Source organism: Miniopterus schreibersii (genome assembly GCF_964146895.1).
Source record: "Miniopterus schreibersii genome assembly, chromosome: 19".
NCBI lineage: Eukaryota > Metazoa > Chordata > Mammalia > Chiroptera > Miniopteridae > Miniopterus > Miniopterus schreibersii.
Window position 1 is genome coordinate 8595306 of NC_138119.1, and position 19049 is coordinate 8614354.

The following is a 19049-nucleotide window of genomic DNA, read 5'->3' on the forward strand; positions in this document are numbered from 1 at the left end:
ATCACCACCAGACCAGCACTCTATGAAATGTTAAAGGGTCTTCTTCAAGAAGATGAAGATTATATGAACAATAAAATGGCAATAAATACATATCTATTAATAATTGACTCAAAAAAATGAAATAAAGGAACAAGCAGAACAGAAACAGACTCATTGATACAGAGAACATTTTGACGGTTGAAAGATGGGAGGGAGGTTTGGGGGTGAAAGGGGTGAAGGGATTAAGAAGTACAAATTGGTTGTTGCAGAACAGTCATGGGGGTGTGAAGTACAGCACAGGGAATATAGTCAATAATATGCTAATAACTATGTACGGTGTCAGATGGGTAGGAGATTTATCCAGATGATCACTTAGTAAGTTATATGATGTCTAATCACTGGAGTGTACACCTGAAGTGAATATAATATTGTATGTCAATTGTAACTGAAAAATAATGATTTAAAAAAATGAGAGGGGGGGGAAGAGCATTTCAGAAAAAAAATCAGCCAAAAAGACAACATGGAACCGTTCTGGGTACCCAAGCTAACCTCTGTTAGCTTTTTCTTGGACTTTAAAAGGAAGAAAAAGAAAAGGAGCGCCTCCCTCTGCTTTTTGCCCTCTATCCAGTTCCTTCTGCATATTCTTCGGTGGATTTTAAACAATTGCGGGTGGGTTCTGACGGGTCATGTATCACTGCTACAGCTTTAATCACTCTGCCTTTCACTTTGCAGACAACATGCCAGTGTCGCAGTTGCATGGGGAACAGAGACTGGTGTGCTGTGGGTTCTCACTGAGCAGCAATGCACAGCTTCTGCCTCTCCTCCATCCTGGAAAATTCTTGCTGAGTATTTCACAGTCAGGGCAACACTAGTTTGAGAAAGATGGGTGGTCTTGCTGCACAGGCCCTTGGTGGCCAAGGATGCCCCATGTTCCCGCTCTCCTCCATCAGTCTCCTTACCCCACCCTGCCCACTCCCCCCCCAAGAGAAAGCTAAAGGTTATAAATTCTACATTCTGAACTGCCTAGCAGGCCTCCAGGTGTATTGTGTGCTGCACAGCACAGCCTTGACAGGGTAGATCTGTGTATTTATTATGATACATTTTCAGCATGTGGCAGTTGAGTGTCTTGAGAAAGGTGTGTGTGGGTTTTTTTTTTGTATCATTTGTACAAAGGCACCATTTAGGCTGGAGGCAGAGCTCACTGTGCCTCCAGGGCACAGCTCCATGGAGGTGATTTTTTTTTTTTTTTTAATATATCTTTATTGATTTCAGAGAGAGGAAGGGAGAGAGAAAGTTGAAACATCAATGATGGGGGAGTCATTGATCGGCTGCCTCCTGCCCCCAACTGGGGATTGAGCTGGCAACCCGGGAATGTGCCCTGACTGGGAATCAAATCGCGATCTCCTAGATCCTAGGTCGATGCTCAACCGCTGAGCCACGCCGGGCTGGGCAGGAGGTGACTGAATAAGTGAGGAGAAAGGACAGTGGACTCTAGAAAATGTAAACAGTCGTATTTTCAACATAATTTATTACAGGTGTCTGAAGTGTATATAAAATGTTTTAGTGCAACATCTTACAAATAGTTTTTTTTTAAAAAAAAACAACAAAAAAAAACAAACAAAAAAAGCAACAGCTCTCTACATCATGCATTGGTCGTTTTCTTACCCAACCTGTTTTGTTTTTTTTTTCTCTTCAATTAACGCAGAGGAACCATTGTTTGGAAAGAATATGAAAACTTGCTACAGAAACACCCCGGTGAAAGAGGGTGTGGTCGTATCCGTGTCCCAGGACGGGCCCAGCACAGTGTAGGATTCATTAATGCATCGTCGCAGATGGAGATAAGTCAAGACAGTAGTGGGCCGTCTCTCCCGGTCTGAGCTCCCTCGGCGGTGTGCAATGAGGCCTCCCAGCCACTGGAGGGCACCTTTACCCCTCACTCACACTATTTCTATTTCCACAGAAAGGGCCGAAAGGAGGGAGGTCCTGGGGATCTTCATAGGAAGTTGGAAAAGCTCACCCTTTGAAGGTATCCCCACGCCCATAGAAAATACACAGGAAAAAACACAATTATTAAAATACTGGCTTCGGTTTCTTTCCTCTTCTTTCAACTACTTCGCCTATTTAATTATGTGGCGGCAGCTGCCTTTCCGCAGCCGTGAAGCGATTCAAACTCGAGTCTCAGGTGCACATCCCAGCCTCAGGCCGCCCTCTGGCATCTTTGTGTCCAGACAGGGAAACAGTAAGTCTTCCCTCGCTGACTCAGTCTATAAATCAGGGGTCAGCGATTTCCCACTGAGAGCCCACACCCCTGAAATGACAAAATGGGGCAAAAGACCCGCCTTCTTCCCTCAGCACTGAGCCGAGCTGCACCTCTAAAGCATTCGTGCAGCGTAACACACGGGAATGAGCATGTGAGGCCTGGCGGGGTCAGGTGGTGGGGCCTGCACTCTCACAGGAGAGCGCTGGTGACCTGCCAGGGACAGAAGGCAGGCGTGTGAGCCTGTTGGGAAACAGCTGAGCACTCACCTTGCTTCCACTTCAGCTGTGACTCAGTAAAGCACCTGCTGAGCACCCACGAGCACCTGGCACCCCCAGACCCCGACCCGGATCAGCACCCACATGACTGGGGAGTCCCACAGCCTCCTCGGAGTTCGCTCAGTTCCAGAACAGGGTTTCGCAGCGATCTCTCTGGTTAGACTCAGTGCCCAAATCCCTACTCGATTTTTCCAAACTGGGAACTCCCTTGGGATTGGAGATATACAAGTTCACAGAGGAAGGGAGATGACACTCCTGGCCAGCAAAATATGGGAAAGCCGGGGCATAAAAACATCTTCGTGGAGTGGGCGACCACATGCAGCCGATGATGCCCCGGGAGCCAAGCGTCTGGCCCAATCGTGTAAAGTAGCAGGTGACGCTGGCCTTTGCTGGACTTTAAGGGGCATTTAAATAAAAAGTCACCATAACAACGAACCACCATGTCACCTAAACTGCAAACAAGATCTGAGAAACGGACGTTTAAAACATCCACAAAGGCAGGTGGTACTTTCTGCTGAGACTGTAAGGAGAGGGTCACAGAGGACCGCGGGACCTCCCCTGGGTGCAGTACCGCAGTGAGAAGCAGGGGGGTAAATGGTGAGGAGGAAAGACGTCCGTATCTTTGAGGAAAATCTAATGGAAAGAAAGGAAAAACCTGGTCTTCATACCGCCAGGGAGGCAGTTACTCCCGCCTGCTCTCCCGCGTCAGGCTCTGGAAAACCCCTCCCACCACGGCTGGCCCACTCTCCAAGGCCCCAGTGCCCTCTGTCGGTGTACAGGGTGGCCGCTTGGGCCGTGTGTTCAGCTCAGCGTTGTCCCCTTCCCAGGCCCACTGGCCACTTTCCCTTACGAGTTTGGCAAAGCACCTTAGCACAGAAGCCCACCTGCTCAGTTCCCAGCTGGAGACGGCCCTTAGGGAACATACCAAGCCAACAACTAGCCCTCTCCCTTCCTTCACTGACCGCTGGCTTCGATCAATCTGCAAGTCGGCAGCTGCTGGAAGCAGCCCTCTGCCCACCTTGCAAAGCGTGAGCTGTCTGGAGCTTTTGACGTTCTCCAACAAAGGTTTCTTATGTTTTTGGCAAGGCTGGGAGGAAGCCGATTTTGCCTCCCCGACAGGCAGGCTGGCCAGGCACCATCTACTCCTAATGGGGTTATGCAGGGTTTCTCTTGTACCTACACAGTTCTTTGAAGCAAAAAAAAAACCCTCAACGCTTTCATCTTGACTGCAAAGTGGTTCCAACAACTCCAGCAGGGGGAAGAGATAAGATACAAATTGGGCCCATACTTCACATAATTTTCAAGTTTCATTAAGAAAGTAAAAAAATGTTCGGGTGTCTTTTGCTCCAGGGGTGGCATTTTCAAGTGTGCAAAAGCAAAAGGTCTTAGAAGAGATTCCTTTGCGCCATAAAGTCCGTCTTTCCTTTTCTCATCCGTCGTACGTGAGAGAAATGCGTCCACAGCATTACGGAATCCCAAAAAGGGTAAACCAGGGGCATTTTAAAAAGAGTCCGTGACCAAGAATGGGAACCCCTGGAACATCTACCTGTTACTACCGGTGAGTAGACGTGGCACCCGGAGCTACTCACTACATCACCGAGAACGAAAACGAGAGACCGAATGCCGCAGGGGCGACACCTGCTCGGAAGTCGCCAGCCCAGCAGGACTGCCGCCCAGAAGCAGCAGCCTGTCTCTGCGACTGGTCGGGGACTGTGGACGGTCTGAAGTCAGGCAGTTTTCTGGGAGGGCTCTCCGCAGTTCGGGTGCTGTCTGCTGTCCCATCACAGAGCGAGAGGCAGCGTGGGAGCGCCCGGGCTCGGGCGGCCGACGTCCCTGGGCCCCTCAGTCTATGGCTCCCGGGTGGATGCTGAGGACTGGCGGCTCCAGGCAGGTTGGGGAGTAGTTGAGGTGCGGTTCTTTGATCCACAGCAGGGGCACCCCATTCTTCCCATCCGAGTTCTTGCTGGAGCCCCGGCTCTTGAAGCGAACCAGCAGGATGCTGATGATGAGGATGCCGAAGATGGGGAAGGGGTAGAAGAAGACGAAGTAGAACAGCGCGTCGTTGGCACAGATGATGGACTGCAGGGTGGAGCCTGGAAGGGCCGAGAGGGACGCAGGACGGTGAGGGCCGGGAACTGGGACCGTGGGCTTTGGCTCCCGAAGACCTTGCCCAACCCCACGGAAGCCATTTGGCAGGGTCCGCGCCCACCCTGTCTGTCCCCTACCACCACTAATCATGGGGACAAACCTTATGTGGTTTTTTTTTAAAATATGTTTTTATTGATTTTTAGAGAGGGAGGGAGGGGGAGAGACAGAAACATCGATGAGAAACATCATCGATTGGCTGCCTCCTGCACGCCCCCTACTGGGGATCGAGCCTGCAACCCGGGCAGGTGCCCTGACCGGGAATCGAACCAGAGACCTCTTGGTTCATGGGTTGACACTCAACCACCTACCACACCGGCCAGGCAACCCTTCTGTTCCTGTGCTCACAACAGCACCTCTTCCAGTTCACAGCTGGAAGTTCAAACTAAGCGATGTTTCCATTTCCCACCGCGAGTCAGTGGTACTGCTTGCAAAGCCACATCATAAAAGGCAGCTTATCAACGGTGACCTTAACGGCATCTAGGTGGGGGTGGAAGCTGACTCTACTTCGGCCTGAGCCTCCTGCCCTGGTTCTTGTTTACTTGACCCCCTGTGCACTTAGGTCTACTTCCAAATGTCCCTCTCTGGGAATCTGCCCCGTTCTCTCCCTGCCGGCTCCTGAGAGTAGTTCTACTAGAAGTGATGCTCCTATCCCTATTTTTGGCATAAGCAATCGGGTCAATTACATGAACTGGCAGGCAGACCCTAAATGCCCAAGACAGGCGAGAATGCAGCTCATTAACCCATAACCAAGCGGCGAGTTTTAGCCTATGGGCCGCTGCAATCAGCTGTGACACCCTTCCCCTGTAAACTGGGGAAACTCACCTGCGTCCAGCACTCGGATGCCGATGGGGGCCGACTCCTCCTCTGTCAGCCGGTACCACTCCCTCTGGGGGCTGGGCAGCCACTCCTCCACGCGGCAGGAGTAGTTGCCCGTGTCTCGGGGGCTCGCCTGCAGCACCGTGAGCCTGTAGAGCAGCGGGGACAGCCTCTGGAAGCGCAGCCTGCCCTCCCAGGGGCCGCCCTCTGGGCCAAACACGGCGTCGGGGCCCACGCTCAGCAGGGCCGCCCGCTCTGCGGGGTCCTCCTCCTGCTCCTCGGCCTCCTGTTCTTCCAGGCTGGGGCTCTCCCCTTTCCCCGCAGCTTTAGTCCTCAGGGAGTACCAGGTCACAGCAAAGCGGGAGTCCTGGCTGGAGCGGGACACGATGCTACAGTCCAGCTGGAACGCTGCCTTCTCAGACACCGTGGCGTTGGGGACCACCGCGTCCACCTGCAGGGCGGCATCTGCGGGGGCGCGGGACAGAGGAGGCTGTTTTAATTTCTTTGCTCAAGACAACCTTGATGTCCATCACTAAATACATGATAGTAACGTCCCTACAACAGAACACTGCGCACCTGCTGGAAGGAATGAAGGAGTTCTTACTACGTGCAGACGTGAAAGGAGATTCAAGAGAAAGTACTAGAGCACACAACGCTGTATGCCGAAGAAACCGTTTTATTCTGACACGCACATCTGTTTACGTTTGCATGGGTATGTGTGGGAGAATTCACACGGAGCTGGCGCTACGGCCGCCGGGGGACTCTGGGGAGGGAGGGACACTTATTTTCACTGTAAACCCTTTTAGTGGTTGAACAGTGGCCCCCCCCCAAAATTCACGTCCACCTGGAACCACCTATCTCCTAAATTGGAAATAGGGTCTGTGCAGTTGTAATTTAGTTAAGACGAGCCCCAAGTCCAGTGACTGGTGTCCTTATAAGAAGAGGAGATGACACAGGGGACACACAGAGAGGACAGGTGAAGACAGAGGCAGAGGGTGGAGTGACGCAGCTAAGAGCCAGGGAGCACCTGGGGCCACGAGGAGCTGGGAGAGGCAAGGATGGCCTCCTCCCTGGAAACATCAGGGGAGCACGGCCCTAAGGACACCAGCCTCCAGAGCTGCGAGGGAACAAATTTCTCTGGTCTGAAGCTACCAGGTTTGAGCTCATTTGTTCCAGCAGCCCCAGGACATGAATTCACTTTCAGCAGCTTTTGCACTGACACTGCACGCATGCAGATTGTCACCTACGCCACAGTGAACCCACGGAGGTAAATATTCTCCAAGGATGGAAGCCAAACGCAGACACCAGACCTGAAAGGGGACTCACAGAGCGTGGACTCTCCCGGCCCCCGGAAGGTGACACAGGCAGTCTTCCCGCCTGAGTGGGTGGCACAAAGCGGCCTTGGAGAGGTGCCGGGCAGGTGAGTCGCGGCTCAGACACCGTCAGGCAGGCCGTAACCTGCTCCTTTATTCTGCTGCTTTGTTTTTACTGGCTCACCGGGGTAGGTTCTCTCCCTGGCCCCTGAAAGGCTCTGTTTATGAAATGCTTGCGAAAGATGCCGACACGGCATCGAGAAGACAGAGGTACTGAACTGGACTCTGCTTGGATGGAGACCAAATCGGAGCACTTCCCAAGGACCGTCCCGGGCTTTCGGCGAATTTGGCTTAATGCCGCTCACAGGTGAACACCAAGCTGGGGTTCCCGCCGCTTCTGTGGGGCTCCGCCAAGCCCCTGGAACCCCCTCGGCCCACCTGGAGTCTCGGTGTGCATGGCTGCCATTCAGGGGCCTAGGAGCCACTACCGGGCACGACACGTCATCCCAGCTCTTCCCGGGGGAGACGGGGAAGTGCCGGGGGGCAGAAAGCAGCAGAACGGAGAGTATGAAATCAGTCCACAGGTGACTCAAACTCCCGGCTGCACTGGCTGATTCTTCCAGAGAGCGTGACTAATGCAGGACCCCAAAGCCACAGAGAGAAATACTGCAGAGCAAGAGGCAGTCTAGGGTGCTTTCCCTCCAGAACTGAACGCAGGGCCCTAACGCCCCTAGCGACTGGCCACTGTGTCAGAGGAGGTGGCCCTGGGGAAGGTCGTGCAGAACAGGCCCTGCAGCGGGAGGTCGGGCCCCAGAGCGCTGTCCCTTCTGCTCCCTCTTCATTTCTTCCCGTCTAACTGCTCAGAAATGTTTCTGGCCCCTTCAAGTGCCTCGTCTGCATTAGTGACAGATACAATACAATGTTTTTGAATGAATTTCCAACTTCACTCAACGCCCCTCCCCTCAACAGGCCTCTACCCATTTTGTGCCCCATGTGTGACTCCTGGAATAGGCCAAGGCAGTGACCTTGACCACGGACCCCCCGGCTCTCTGACGAAGGTGGTTTTCTCTCTTCCCCAGTTATGGGAGCCGAACACAACTGCGAATCTACCCAGCTACAACCTCACTGAGGGCAGGAGCCTTCACTTCTTCTATTTCATACCATGGTCGGCCTTACGCAACGCTAGGCGACTCTTAACTCTCGGAGTTTCATTATTTCTTTTCAAGTCTCCTATTTGTCCAACTGATACCTCAGGGGGGAAAAATCTTTGAAGTACAGCCACACAATGAAAGTGACGCAACCAGTGAAAATGGCGGTTACGAAATGCGAGTGAGATTACAGATAACTATCCTTTTCAAAACTATACTTTTCTGTTTTCAAAATGTTTTGTAACCAGCACGAGCAGCTGACACACAGTCACCGCCACATAACCGAGCTTCGCTCAGCGATGGACCCATACACAGCGGTGGTCCCACAGGGCTATAAGGGAGCTGAAAACTTCCAATCGCCCGGTGACTTCGCAGACGCCATAAGGTTGCACCGAAACACATTAGTCACCTGTGCGTGGCGATGCAGCTGGACAGAGTGTACTCCTTCTACTTAGAATAAAAACAAGTACGCCATGTTACACCTCCTACGTCTAGTTTCCTGCGCCTCTTGGCTGCAACCCTTTCTCTTGTGCTTGATTTAGTCTTGTGTTGTTTTTACAGACCATGCTACACAGGCGTGTAGCCCAGGAGCAAGAGGCCAGGGCACGTCACCTGGTGCGTAGGAGGCTGTACCGTCTGGGTTTGAGTAAGCGCCCTCTGATACTCGCACAGCGATGAAACTGCCCAACGATGCATCGCTCAGGACGAATCTCTGTTGGGAAGCGGCACAGGACTGTGCTCAGAAAGGGAGGGGGGTGGGTTGGGGGACCCAGCTGCTTGTTTGGCTGAACATGAGACGCAGGGGTGCAGGTTGAAGGGTCAGTCGGGAGTGCACAGTGTGGGGGGAAGGAAACAGGGGTGGCCACCCCAGTCTGCTCTAACTAGCTGTGGGCGTTTCTCTTCAGGCATCAGTTCCCTCAAAAGTAAAACGTACCAGTCAGGGTTGTTTTGAGGACTGGACGTAAACCGCCTAACCGTGGTGGGGACGCACCTGGCACTGCATAAATGTATGTCTCCTCCACTCCACCCGGGGCCTCGGCATGGTGATCTGCAAAATGGGTGGGCGCTGGGGACGGGGAAGGGGGTGCTCAGCTTCCACACCTCCACAATTTTACCTTTGGGGAAAGACGAGCAGCAGTTTCTAGGCGAGGCAGAAAGAAGAAAAAGCCCATGGGAAATATGAGTAACTCGGAACAGAGGTAGGTGATTTCCCCCACCCCTAGCAGAGACACAGGGGTAAGATAATGCCCTTTCTCGTAACAAAGGGCATATTCAGTCTCCAAAGTGTGTTCTGTGACGTGTGAGGCCGGCAAGACTGTGAAGCTCTGGTGTTCTAAAGAAAAAGCTGCTCAGACACAAAAACATTACGGAAGCTTCCAACGACAACACAGAGGGACCTCGGGATGCTCAGAAAGCAAACAGGACAAGGCGTTCACACTGGCACAGGTCGCAAATCCGTTTCTGCTCCATGTCCTCAGAGAGACCACTGACTCTCTGCTCAGAGATGGATGAATGATCATATGATGGGCACAGGACACAGGAACCCGGCACAACTTTGTTTTAATTATGTGTTTAAGTGTGTCACAATAATTGTACCTGGCAATCATGTGTATTCCGGTACATCAGAAACAAACAATAAAGACAAGCAAAGCACAAGGCCACATGGACTAGTCATTAGCACCAATAAAACTGCTAGAAGGGAGAGAGTGGAGGCTGCACATTCTTCATCTTTTTCTACTTAAAGCCTGTAAATCAGTTTTTTCCCACTGAAAATCCATGAGCTTACTTTTTGAACCACATGGCTACTGTTCTGAGGTTTCTGCATATCAGCCACTTGTCCGAATCCGAATGTATTCTTTAAAAGGAAGCTATTCTATGCTCTGGAGTAACTGACAAGTGATATTCTAGTTAAGAAACAGAATCATCTGAAGCCAAAGCCAGATGTGCAATTTTCCATTCACTAGGGGGCAAAAAACCGAGGCACCACTGAATGTAAATGCAAACTAAACGCGCATATATTTAACTACAGACAATTTATTAATTAACAAACTAATTTCATGCATCGCATAAAATACTGTACTCGCAGGGGAAGCAGTCAAGGGTGCGGAGGCCTGGGGACGTTAACCCTCACCTGGTCGCATGACTGTAACGGCCGTCTGCCCGGCAGTGTCCTCCGCCCGTTTGTACCACACGCCGCTGGGGCTGGGCAGCCACTCCTCCACGTGGCAGCTGTAGGTCCCGCTGTCCTGCACCGCCACATTCTGGATGAAGAGCCGGTACACGCCGGACGAAGGACTCTCCAAATGCAGCCGTCCCTTCAGGTTGTTTCTGGCCGCCTGGTCTCCGTAATGGAAGGTGGCCTCGCGGCTCAGGCGGGCCACGGCCTCCCGCTCCGGGTGGTTGGGCTTCCACACGAACCACTCCACCACGAGCTGGGAGGCCGCGCTGGTGCGGTTCAGGACCACGCACTCCAGCTGCACCTGCCGCGTCTCCAGAACCGACAGGTTCCCCTGCACGTGGCTGAGCTTCAGGCGGCTGTCTGGAAAGGCGAGGAAACAGATGTCAGCAGCAAGAACACAACCAGCCACCTCCACGTACCCTTTCCAAGCAGAGGGGATGGGTACCTTCCGAACATAGAAGGAAGCCAGCTCCCTCACATTCTGAGTTCTTGATCCTGTGCCCGAGTGTCTGGGTTTTAAGGGGTTCAATGTGACAGGGATGGCTGTCCCCTCATTTATCACCCTCATCAATTCAGATGCCTAGCAGAGGACAAGCACATCCTCTTGTCCTAGACGACTTGTGCAGGTGACTGCACATCCCACTGACAGCGGACCACGAGGCGAAGGGCTGATGGCGCAGGTGGCTGGGAAAGGACAGGAAAGGGCCTGGTGAGAACCCCTCTCCAAGCAGATTTTAAAAACTGACCCCATGAAGGGAACATGCTGGGCTGTCAACCACTAAAGAGCTGCAGTGGAAACCCAGTTTAATAGGCTCACAAGTTGGTTCCAAGAATTGCAGTTCTTACTTTTACTATGAAAACAACCACATGGTTTCCTCTCAAGGTGGGAACACAACCGACCTGACAGCAACAAACAAAAGACTGATATTGAGGGAACCTGTGGTTTGAAAACTAGGCCCATCAAAAGTGTCACTAATGATGACACACCCTAATGGCATGCACGTGATCTCATCAGAGGCCCTAATGAGCATGTCTGGACCGGAGGCATCAGAAAGTTATGAAACTATGAAGGTCCAGAGGCTGCCAGGAAGGCCCCACCCAAGTGACAAAGAGGAAGGAGAGGGCCATGCAAGTTAACTTCAGAACTGTCAGGATATTTTACAACGCATGTGATTACTTTTGTAATTAAAAGGTCCAAAAATTAAAGACAACAGAAAAAAATGTTAAATAAGCAGTTTCCCCAAAACACACACACACACACACACACACACTCTCTCTCTCTCTCTCTCTCTCTCTCTCTCTCTGGTTGTCTCTGGGTTGAAAGATTATTTTATTCTTTGTGCTTTTGTATTTTCCTAAAGTTCTAAAGTGTACTCTTTCTCAACAGGAAAAAAATAAGGGGAGGGGAGGGAAGAGAAGAATTGGAAGCAGGAGGGGAAAAAAAACACAAAAAATGAAAAATATACAAACCAAAAATCTCAACGGAAAAGGGGGAATGTGCTGTTCATCAGAGTCCTGTAGGTTTTCTCTTCATAGTGTTAATATTCCCCACACCAAGATTTCACGCGTTTTGACGAGAATCCTTACAGCCCCTCTGCACTGCCCCAGGTCACCTGCTCTGAGTCTGCAGGCTCAGATGGAGAAATGCCCTCGATAAATTTAGGATCTACAGAGAATCTCTTAGTTTCGGCACAGATGAGAAAAGGGAAAGGATGGGTGGTGACTAAAAGGAACCCCTGAAGGGGCATGACCTTGTGCCCTAAGGAGGGCGAGACCAGAACTGAAAAGAGGCAGGAAGAACAGAAACCTGAAAGAACATCTGTGGGCCTAACGGCAACCTTCAGTCTTCAAAAGCCCCTGGGACTGGACTGACAGCAGGACACAGGTCACTGGAAATACCAACATGGAAATACCAACAGGAAGCACGGAGACCCGAGCTGCCTTTTTAATGCACCAGCAGATGGGTTAGCACAGAATGTCCCTGAGAGGCCCATGAAGACAGGGGCAGTTTTAGAAATGCAACAGCCTGAGGGAAAGGAGGGGACAGGCCCACCGTGTTCAGCAGGGGCCAGGCCACATCTGAACTCCATCTGCTTACTGAACGGAGTGACTGGGGCCTCCGGGGAGACAAGCCGTGGGTACAGAGTGATTAGGAAAACAGGGACCTGTGCTCACTCAGGGGCTTCACGTCTGGTGGAGGAGACAGGCACAGATATGTAAATAACGAATAACTGACAATAAGTGAATTTCCGTAGGTATGAAGAGGCTCATAATTACCTGTATCAACACGTAAATGAACAGAATGCCACGTGGTGTCATGTGCTGGGAAGGAGATGGGAAAGGGGGACAGAGCGCCTGGAGTGCTATTTCAGTTAAAAGGAGCTCGGAACGCCTCTCCGAGGAAGAATGACATAAATGACTATCTGTGGTCCACAGGGTCCAGGCTACAAGAACAGTCAAAGGCCCTGGGTGTTCAAGGAAAGCAACCATTCATTCCTTATTCGAACAATCTTTACCGAGGGGGCCACTCCAGTGGCTGAAGATACAAAGACACAGCCCCGTCCTCAAAGTGCTTACAGTATAGCAGGAAGGAAATACAAACACACAATTATTATGCTACGTGCTGTGTAAGAAACCCCTGGTGCTATGGGAGGTATCAGGGAAGGCTTCCTGGAGGTGGTGCCGAGGGAAGTCTTGGGAAAGGGGTGAGGACAGGAAGAGAAGCAGGAAAGGGGCATTCCAGGTGGAGATGGCATGAGAAAGGGCGCGGAGATGGGACTCGGGCCGCCAGCACAGCACCCCGGCACCCTTCAGGGAGGACAGACAGTGACAGCCGATTGCGAGCATGCAGGAATGAGGGATGGGGGGGAGCTCAGGGCCACATTAGGGGAGAAGTTCTAGAGCTTCTTTAACAAGAAGGGGAGACTGACAGGGCACCAAGAGCTCCCTTCATATATAGTCGTGTCAGTTAACAACAGGGATACTCTGAGCAAGTGTCCTCAGGCAATTTCATCATCACAGAGTGTACGTACACACCCAGGCTCACGGTCTAGCCTCGGCGACAGGCCTTTACAGCAGGTTGCTGTACTCAGTACTGTAGGCAGCTGTAAGGCAACGGTAAGTATTTGTGTACCTAACCACAGAAAATAAAAGATAAACAGGGGTGCACCTGTATGGGTGCGTACCGTGGATGGAGCCTGCAGGACTGGAAGCTGCTCTGGGTGAGTCAGGGAGCGAGTGGCGAGTGCGAAGGCCAAGGACATTACTGTGCGAGATTAGAGACTAAACACGGTGCCACGAGCCCTCCCCCTGCTTCCTTCCAACAGGGTCAGAGAGAGAGCCTCAGAGCTGTCAGTGCTGCTCCGTGAACAGGGACGTGGGCCGGACTGGCTGCAAATACCGAGGAGAAAGTGGCTGGGTAAGGCGTGGGTCACCCTACAGTGACTGTCAGGAGGGAGTGAAAGGTGGCCCGAGGACCAGGAGGAATGAGAAATGAGCAGCTCTGGGGTGCCAGGCTCCTCTGTCTGAAACAGGTCGGCAGCTGACTGACCGGGAGGTAAAGTGTGCACTCGGAATCAAGGCGCTGTAAGTGGAGGGAATCTATTGCCCACCCCCACAGACACTGCTCCCGTCTGAGATAAAGTCCTCCTGAACCATATATCCTTCCATTTCTTACAGGAACTCAGGCTCCATTATAATTTTATAGGACCACGGTCACATATGCGGTCTGTCGTCAGCCAAAACATCATTAGGCAGTGTGTGACTGCATCGGAAAGGATATGACCCAAATCTCTTGGGATGTTCTAGGGGCAGATCTGAAACCTGAGAGGGAACTGACGGGGAGGGGGACTTTCAACAATGAGGGGTACCCAAAAGGCCTGGGAGGGTGGAGAGCTCACTCTCCCCCTGAAGGCGCCCGGCCAAGGTCAGACGCCATCTGTCAGGGTGCACCCACGAGGTCTGAAAGGGGCCGCGTGGTGATTTGGTTTGGAGATAGGAAGCGTTCATGGAAACTAGAAAATGACTTCTAGGCAGGAATCCTGAGTTTAGAGCTGGCCCCACTCAAGATCCAGGGTGCGAACTGCAAACCCAGAAAGAGAGCTGTGAGCCACCAGAATCCTGCCAACCACAGCTGCCCACCAGGCCTCTCCCTGGTGAGGATGCCATCCACAACAGCAGAGTCAAGGACACTACGTTTGCCATCGGCACCAGGACCCCTTGCAGGCAAAGTGGGTGGGCCTGCGACGCACCGGGGCGATGGTCTGCATGCTGCACCCACAGCCAGCGTGGACCCCCGGGCCCCGTGCAGGCAGCCTCTTCTCACTAAACCCGGGGCCTGGGACGGATGCACCCTTCCGCTTACCTGGCTGCTTCACAGTGACTTCCGTGCGCCCAGAAACCTCCTCTGCCAGCTTGTACCAAGCATAGTTGGGGCTCAGCAGCCACTCCTCCACATGGCAGTAGTAGCTGCCACTGTCGCTGACCTCGGCTCTCTGGACAGTGAGGCTGAACAGGCCCCCGGACACATGCCTCTCAAACTGGAGCCTGGCTCTCAGGCCCTCCTCCTCGGCGTAGGTGCCGTACTCGAAGGCGGAGTTATGCGTGGTTTTGAGAATGAGCTTGCCGTCGGCGTCCGAGGGCTTGTGGACGTACCAGAGCACAGCGAAGTGGGAGTTCTGGCTGGTCTGAGACTTGACCGAGCAGTTCAGCTGGATGGGCCTGTTCTCCACCAGGGTGAGGGTCCTCTTGGATTTGCTCACCTGCAGCTTTGTCACTGCAGAGGAAAGGGGGGAGTTCAGCAGATTCATCACACACCCTGGACACAGCCGTCCAAACCTCACCTCCAGGCACCCAGAGGACGGGCATGGACGGTGTCCTCCAAAGCATGGCTCCAAGAGGACAGCTGCGTGGGGTTGAGTTCACCCCACACACCGCTCCCTCTGTCCCTCCGTGCACGGCCCCCACTCAGACCTCACCGTCTCTCCCCCGTCTCCTGCCTGCTCCCCCGCCTCACACCGGCCTCCAGGGGGATGCAGCTAAAACACAGATCTACACACATCTCCCTGCTTGAGAAGTTTAACGGTTCCCAAGTGCTTTAAGGTTATAAAGAAAAACATTCCTTCCACAGCACAGAGTTCCTCCAGGAACTGTCTGCCCTCACCTCCCACGACTTGCCCCTCGAGCCCCCGCACCCCACCTCGCTTCCCCCTGAGCCCTGGTCCCTGCTCAGCTGTGCTCCCTGCCTGTCTCCTCTGCCGCCTCCCTTCTGACCCTTCTCTCCACTCAGCCGGTGGCCCCCTGTCCCTCATCCCCTCCCACTGAGCCGCATGCCCCTCCTCTGTGCTCTCACCTGCACCCTGTGTATCTTCAGGCCATTTTCCTGTCTGTGAGCTCCCCAAGGCTACAGATCAAGCTTTTTCCACTCGATGGGCAAATATTCAGAGTGCGCCCACTCTGTCCCCTCATGATGCTAAGGAGACAGTCCTGCCTAGAGGACGTTCTCCTTGCCGCACCCCCAGAGGCGGGCACAGTGCCTGGGCTTCAGAAAGTGCTAGGTCAATGCTCGGGGGAAGGGGGGAGGCTAAGAAGAAATGACAAGCAGCAGGACAGAATGGAGCCAACTCCAGGCTCCCTTCCCCTCGCTATCCTGCTCCAAAACCAGGAGGGAGGGCAGACTCCCAAGTGAACCTACCTGCTAGTTGCTGACTGTGCTCACCTTTAAGGTGGCAACAAGCCACCTTCTAAGAAATATATCTTGTGCAGGTACTTTGAGGTCACACCCACTCCATCATCATTACACTTGGCTCTGCTTCCCTCTACCCGCTACCTACCCCCTCAACGGAAAAAGACACAATTCTAAGTTCCTCTTAGGAGGCTAATACTAAAACCATCATTCCACCTCCACCCCTCTTCACATTTTGCCTTTCGACACCAAACCACTCGCCAGGGGCAGGCACAGACGCCCCCGACAGGGAGAGGGAGCTGGGCTTCCTCCACTGGGCCTGCCCAGAAGGGAGGCCAGGCCAGCTCTGCCTGGGCCCATCTCCAGCACCCCTGCTGGTCAGTCCCTTGATCCAGACCCAGGACTGAGCCCACTGGTCATCCTGGACCCCCCCCTGCCAGCACTGGGTGGCTGGCTCGCTTGGAGCTGGGTGGGGACAAACAGCATCAAGGTCTGAGTCCCATGTGCCAAGGCAACTGAAACCTTCAAAAGGCCCAGCTGTCACTTGGGCAGCCTGGTCACACACGGACGACCCTTCTGAATGGCCGAGAGGATTCTGCAAGCTAAGGCACGGCAGTGTCCGACACTGCAGGAGCAACTCCAAGGACACATCTCAGTGAAGGACACACCCGGTAAACCAGGCGGCACTCCGCACAAGGACTGCTGCATTCACAGACCTACAGGCCTTCTGGAGCCACCTAGGACACGCCAAGCAGGGGCATGAAAGAAATCTCATGTCCCATGCCCCACCCTTTTGGTTCATCTTTTCTGTGAACAAGCCCAGTCTCCTGCCTTATCCCTTCTCCAAACACAAAGGCCTCCCGGGCACACTGGGGTCTAGGGCGGGGTCTACCAGTGAGCTCCCGGGCTCTGCAAACTCCATTCCCATTAGCCTGCCAGTTGACTTTTTAGACCCGGTTCCTGTAATACTTGAAACTAGCCTCTCTTTTCATTCGTTTCCAACCCGATTCACCTCATGCAAATGTTATCTATGTTGTGCAAACGACACCACCTGAATTATCTGGTCCTTGGCCAAAAAAACTGGGTTGTTCAGTGTAGGGCAGAAAGAGCGTTAAAATGTATTATTAATTGGGGCCAGAATATTTTTGCAACTGTTACTAAGGAAACCTTAGTAACTGTTGCTATAGTAACTGAATATGTGAAACTGCAACCCTATGACTAAACTTCAATTTAGTCACATGGTCTGAGGACAAGTTTCCAAGGAAGTGTTTCAAAGCATTTTCTTTTTTCCTTTCCTTCTTGTGTCAAAATATTGTGAAGTGTTGAAAAGCTTGACAGAGAGGCATTTTTGGAATTTTGGTGCGTGTCTGGCAGGTGGGTGAGGGGTCAGCTGCTGCTCCAGGCTCCGAATTTCCTCCCACGTCTCAAGGTCAGGGAGGACCTTTCCTGAAGCCCAGGGGAGGCCGCAGCCCCCGTGACTAATTAGGAAGCATTCCCGACCTGCCGGCACCGCCCTGGGCGCTGTGCAGCCTCGGGTCCGGGTCACCTTTCTCCAGAGCTAGGAGAGCCCAGCCCCCTTCAAGTCCGCAGGTATTTTCTTCTGAGAGATCAGAACAATCTTAGTATCCACCTCATATCACAGGAGTGTATACAGATTCAAAGCAACGGTCCCTAGAAAGAAATTAGCACAGAGCCTGGTATATAACAAACACAATACATTTCACTAAGGCCCATTTCTTTTTGGTTGCTGGGCTCAGTCCCATGTTCAAAGAACACCACTAGCTTGAGAACTGTCAACCGTAAGTGACAATCTTCCTACTAAAACTGCTGTCCATGGGCCAGCAGCATCGGTGTCACGGGGAGCAGGTTAGAAATGTAGGCTGGCAGGCTCTCCCCAGGCCCCCCAATTAGCACCTGCCTTTAACAAGATCCCTGGGCGACTCCTATGCACTTTAAAGCTCGAGGAACTGAGGACTTGGCTGTGGGAGTGAATGGAAGAGGCTGAGGACTGAGGCTTGGCTGACCCCCACTGTGAGTCAGAGGAGGACAGGGAGAGGGTCAGAGAGGCTGGGCGAGGCCCCTGGGGGCACAGACTCCGGCTCATCCCAGGGCCTGGCTGGCCCGGTTGAGGGAAGGGCCCTTTCTATCCGCCTCTGCAGTTTCCTTCCGCGGCCTCGATGGAAACGTGGAGAGCTGCGTGTCCTGCATTAGAGGGGAGGCTGCCGTGCTACAGTCAGGACAGGGTGGTCCGAAGGGGCGATGCCAGAGGAACCCGTAGCCGAGAGGGGCAGCTGCTTCATCAGCCGACCCCCCCACCCCGCAAAGTCTGCCTTCTGTGTGTGTACACCTCACTCAAAACTCATTTCTTCCGTCAGTGACGGATTCCCTTAAACCCCACCGGAGCTCGGTGACACGCTGCCTGACGTTGAAGTTGTTTCTTTTTATCTGATGCCTTCGTATCTGTCCCTCCTGCCCCTGCTGCAGACGTGCCAGGGAGTTTGGGAGTCCCACAGGTGATGGAGCCACACCCCTGGGGAGAGAGGTTGGACCATGGGGGCTCCTTTCACCTGTAGTTAAATTAGCATCTACCATCTACCTTTTCTTGCAGAGTCACCACGCCTTGTGCTAAGCCCTTCTCATGCCCAAGCTTATCCCCACTTTACCAAATCTCAGAGTAGGAGATGACTCCTCAGCACCATTTTACTCTGAGACAAAGTCCTTTCCCCCCTTTTTAAGAAAACTTTTCATTTTAATTTCAATTTAAAATTTTTTTTCTTTTCTATGCCCCCCCCCTTGGCAACCATCAGCTTGTTCTCTATGTCTATGTGTGTTTTATTCTTTTGCTTTTGTTTCTTTTTAGATTCCACATATAAGTGAGATCATACAGTATTTCTTTCTCTGACTTATTTCACTTAGCACAATACTCTCTAGGTCCATCCACATTGTTGCAAATGGCAAGATTTCATTCTTTTAATGGCCGAGTCATATTTCACTGTATATATATATAGCACCACATCTTCTTTAATCCACTCATCTATCAATGGACACTTAGGCTGCTTCCATATCTTGGCCATTGAAAATAACGATGCAATGAACAGTGGAGTGCAAGTTAGTGTTTTCATTTTCTCCCAATAAACACCCAGAAATGGGACTGCTGGATCGAATGGCAGCTCTATTTTAATTTTTTTAAGCATCTCTATGCTGTTTTCCATAGTGGCTGCGCCAATTTACAATACCACCACCAACAG

General features: G+C 52.4%; 1 protein-coding gene across 1 annotated transcript in view; it reads right to left on the reverse strand.

The window, feature by feature from the left end:
- Positions 1 to 1490: 1490 nt before the first annotated feature.
- Positions 1491 to 19049, reverse strand: part of IGSF3 (immunoglobulin superfamily member 3) — an 81355-nt gene continuing 63796 nt past the window's right edge. Inside the window, exons 9-12 of the mRNA XM_081120990.1 lie at positions 14482 to 14892; positions 10071 to 10478; positions 5485 to 5943; positions 1491 to 4607 (exon numbers count right to left, since the gene is read on the reverse strand). Coding sequence (XP_080977116.1) covers positions 4357 to 4607; positions 5485 to 5943; positions 10071 to 10478; positions 14482 to 14892 — 1529 coding nt within the window. The 3' untranslated portion in view covers positions 1491 to 4356. The remainder of the gene's footprint in view (positions 4608 to 5484; positions 5944 to 10070; positions 10479 to 14481; positions 14893 to 19049) is intronic.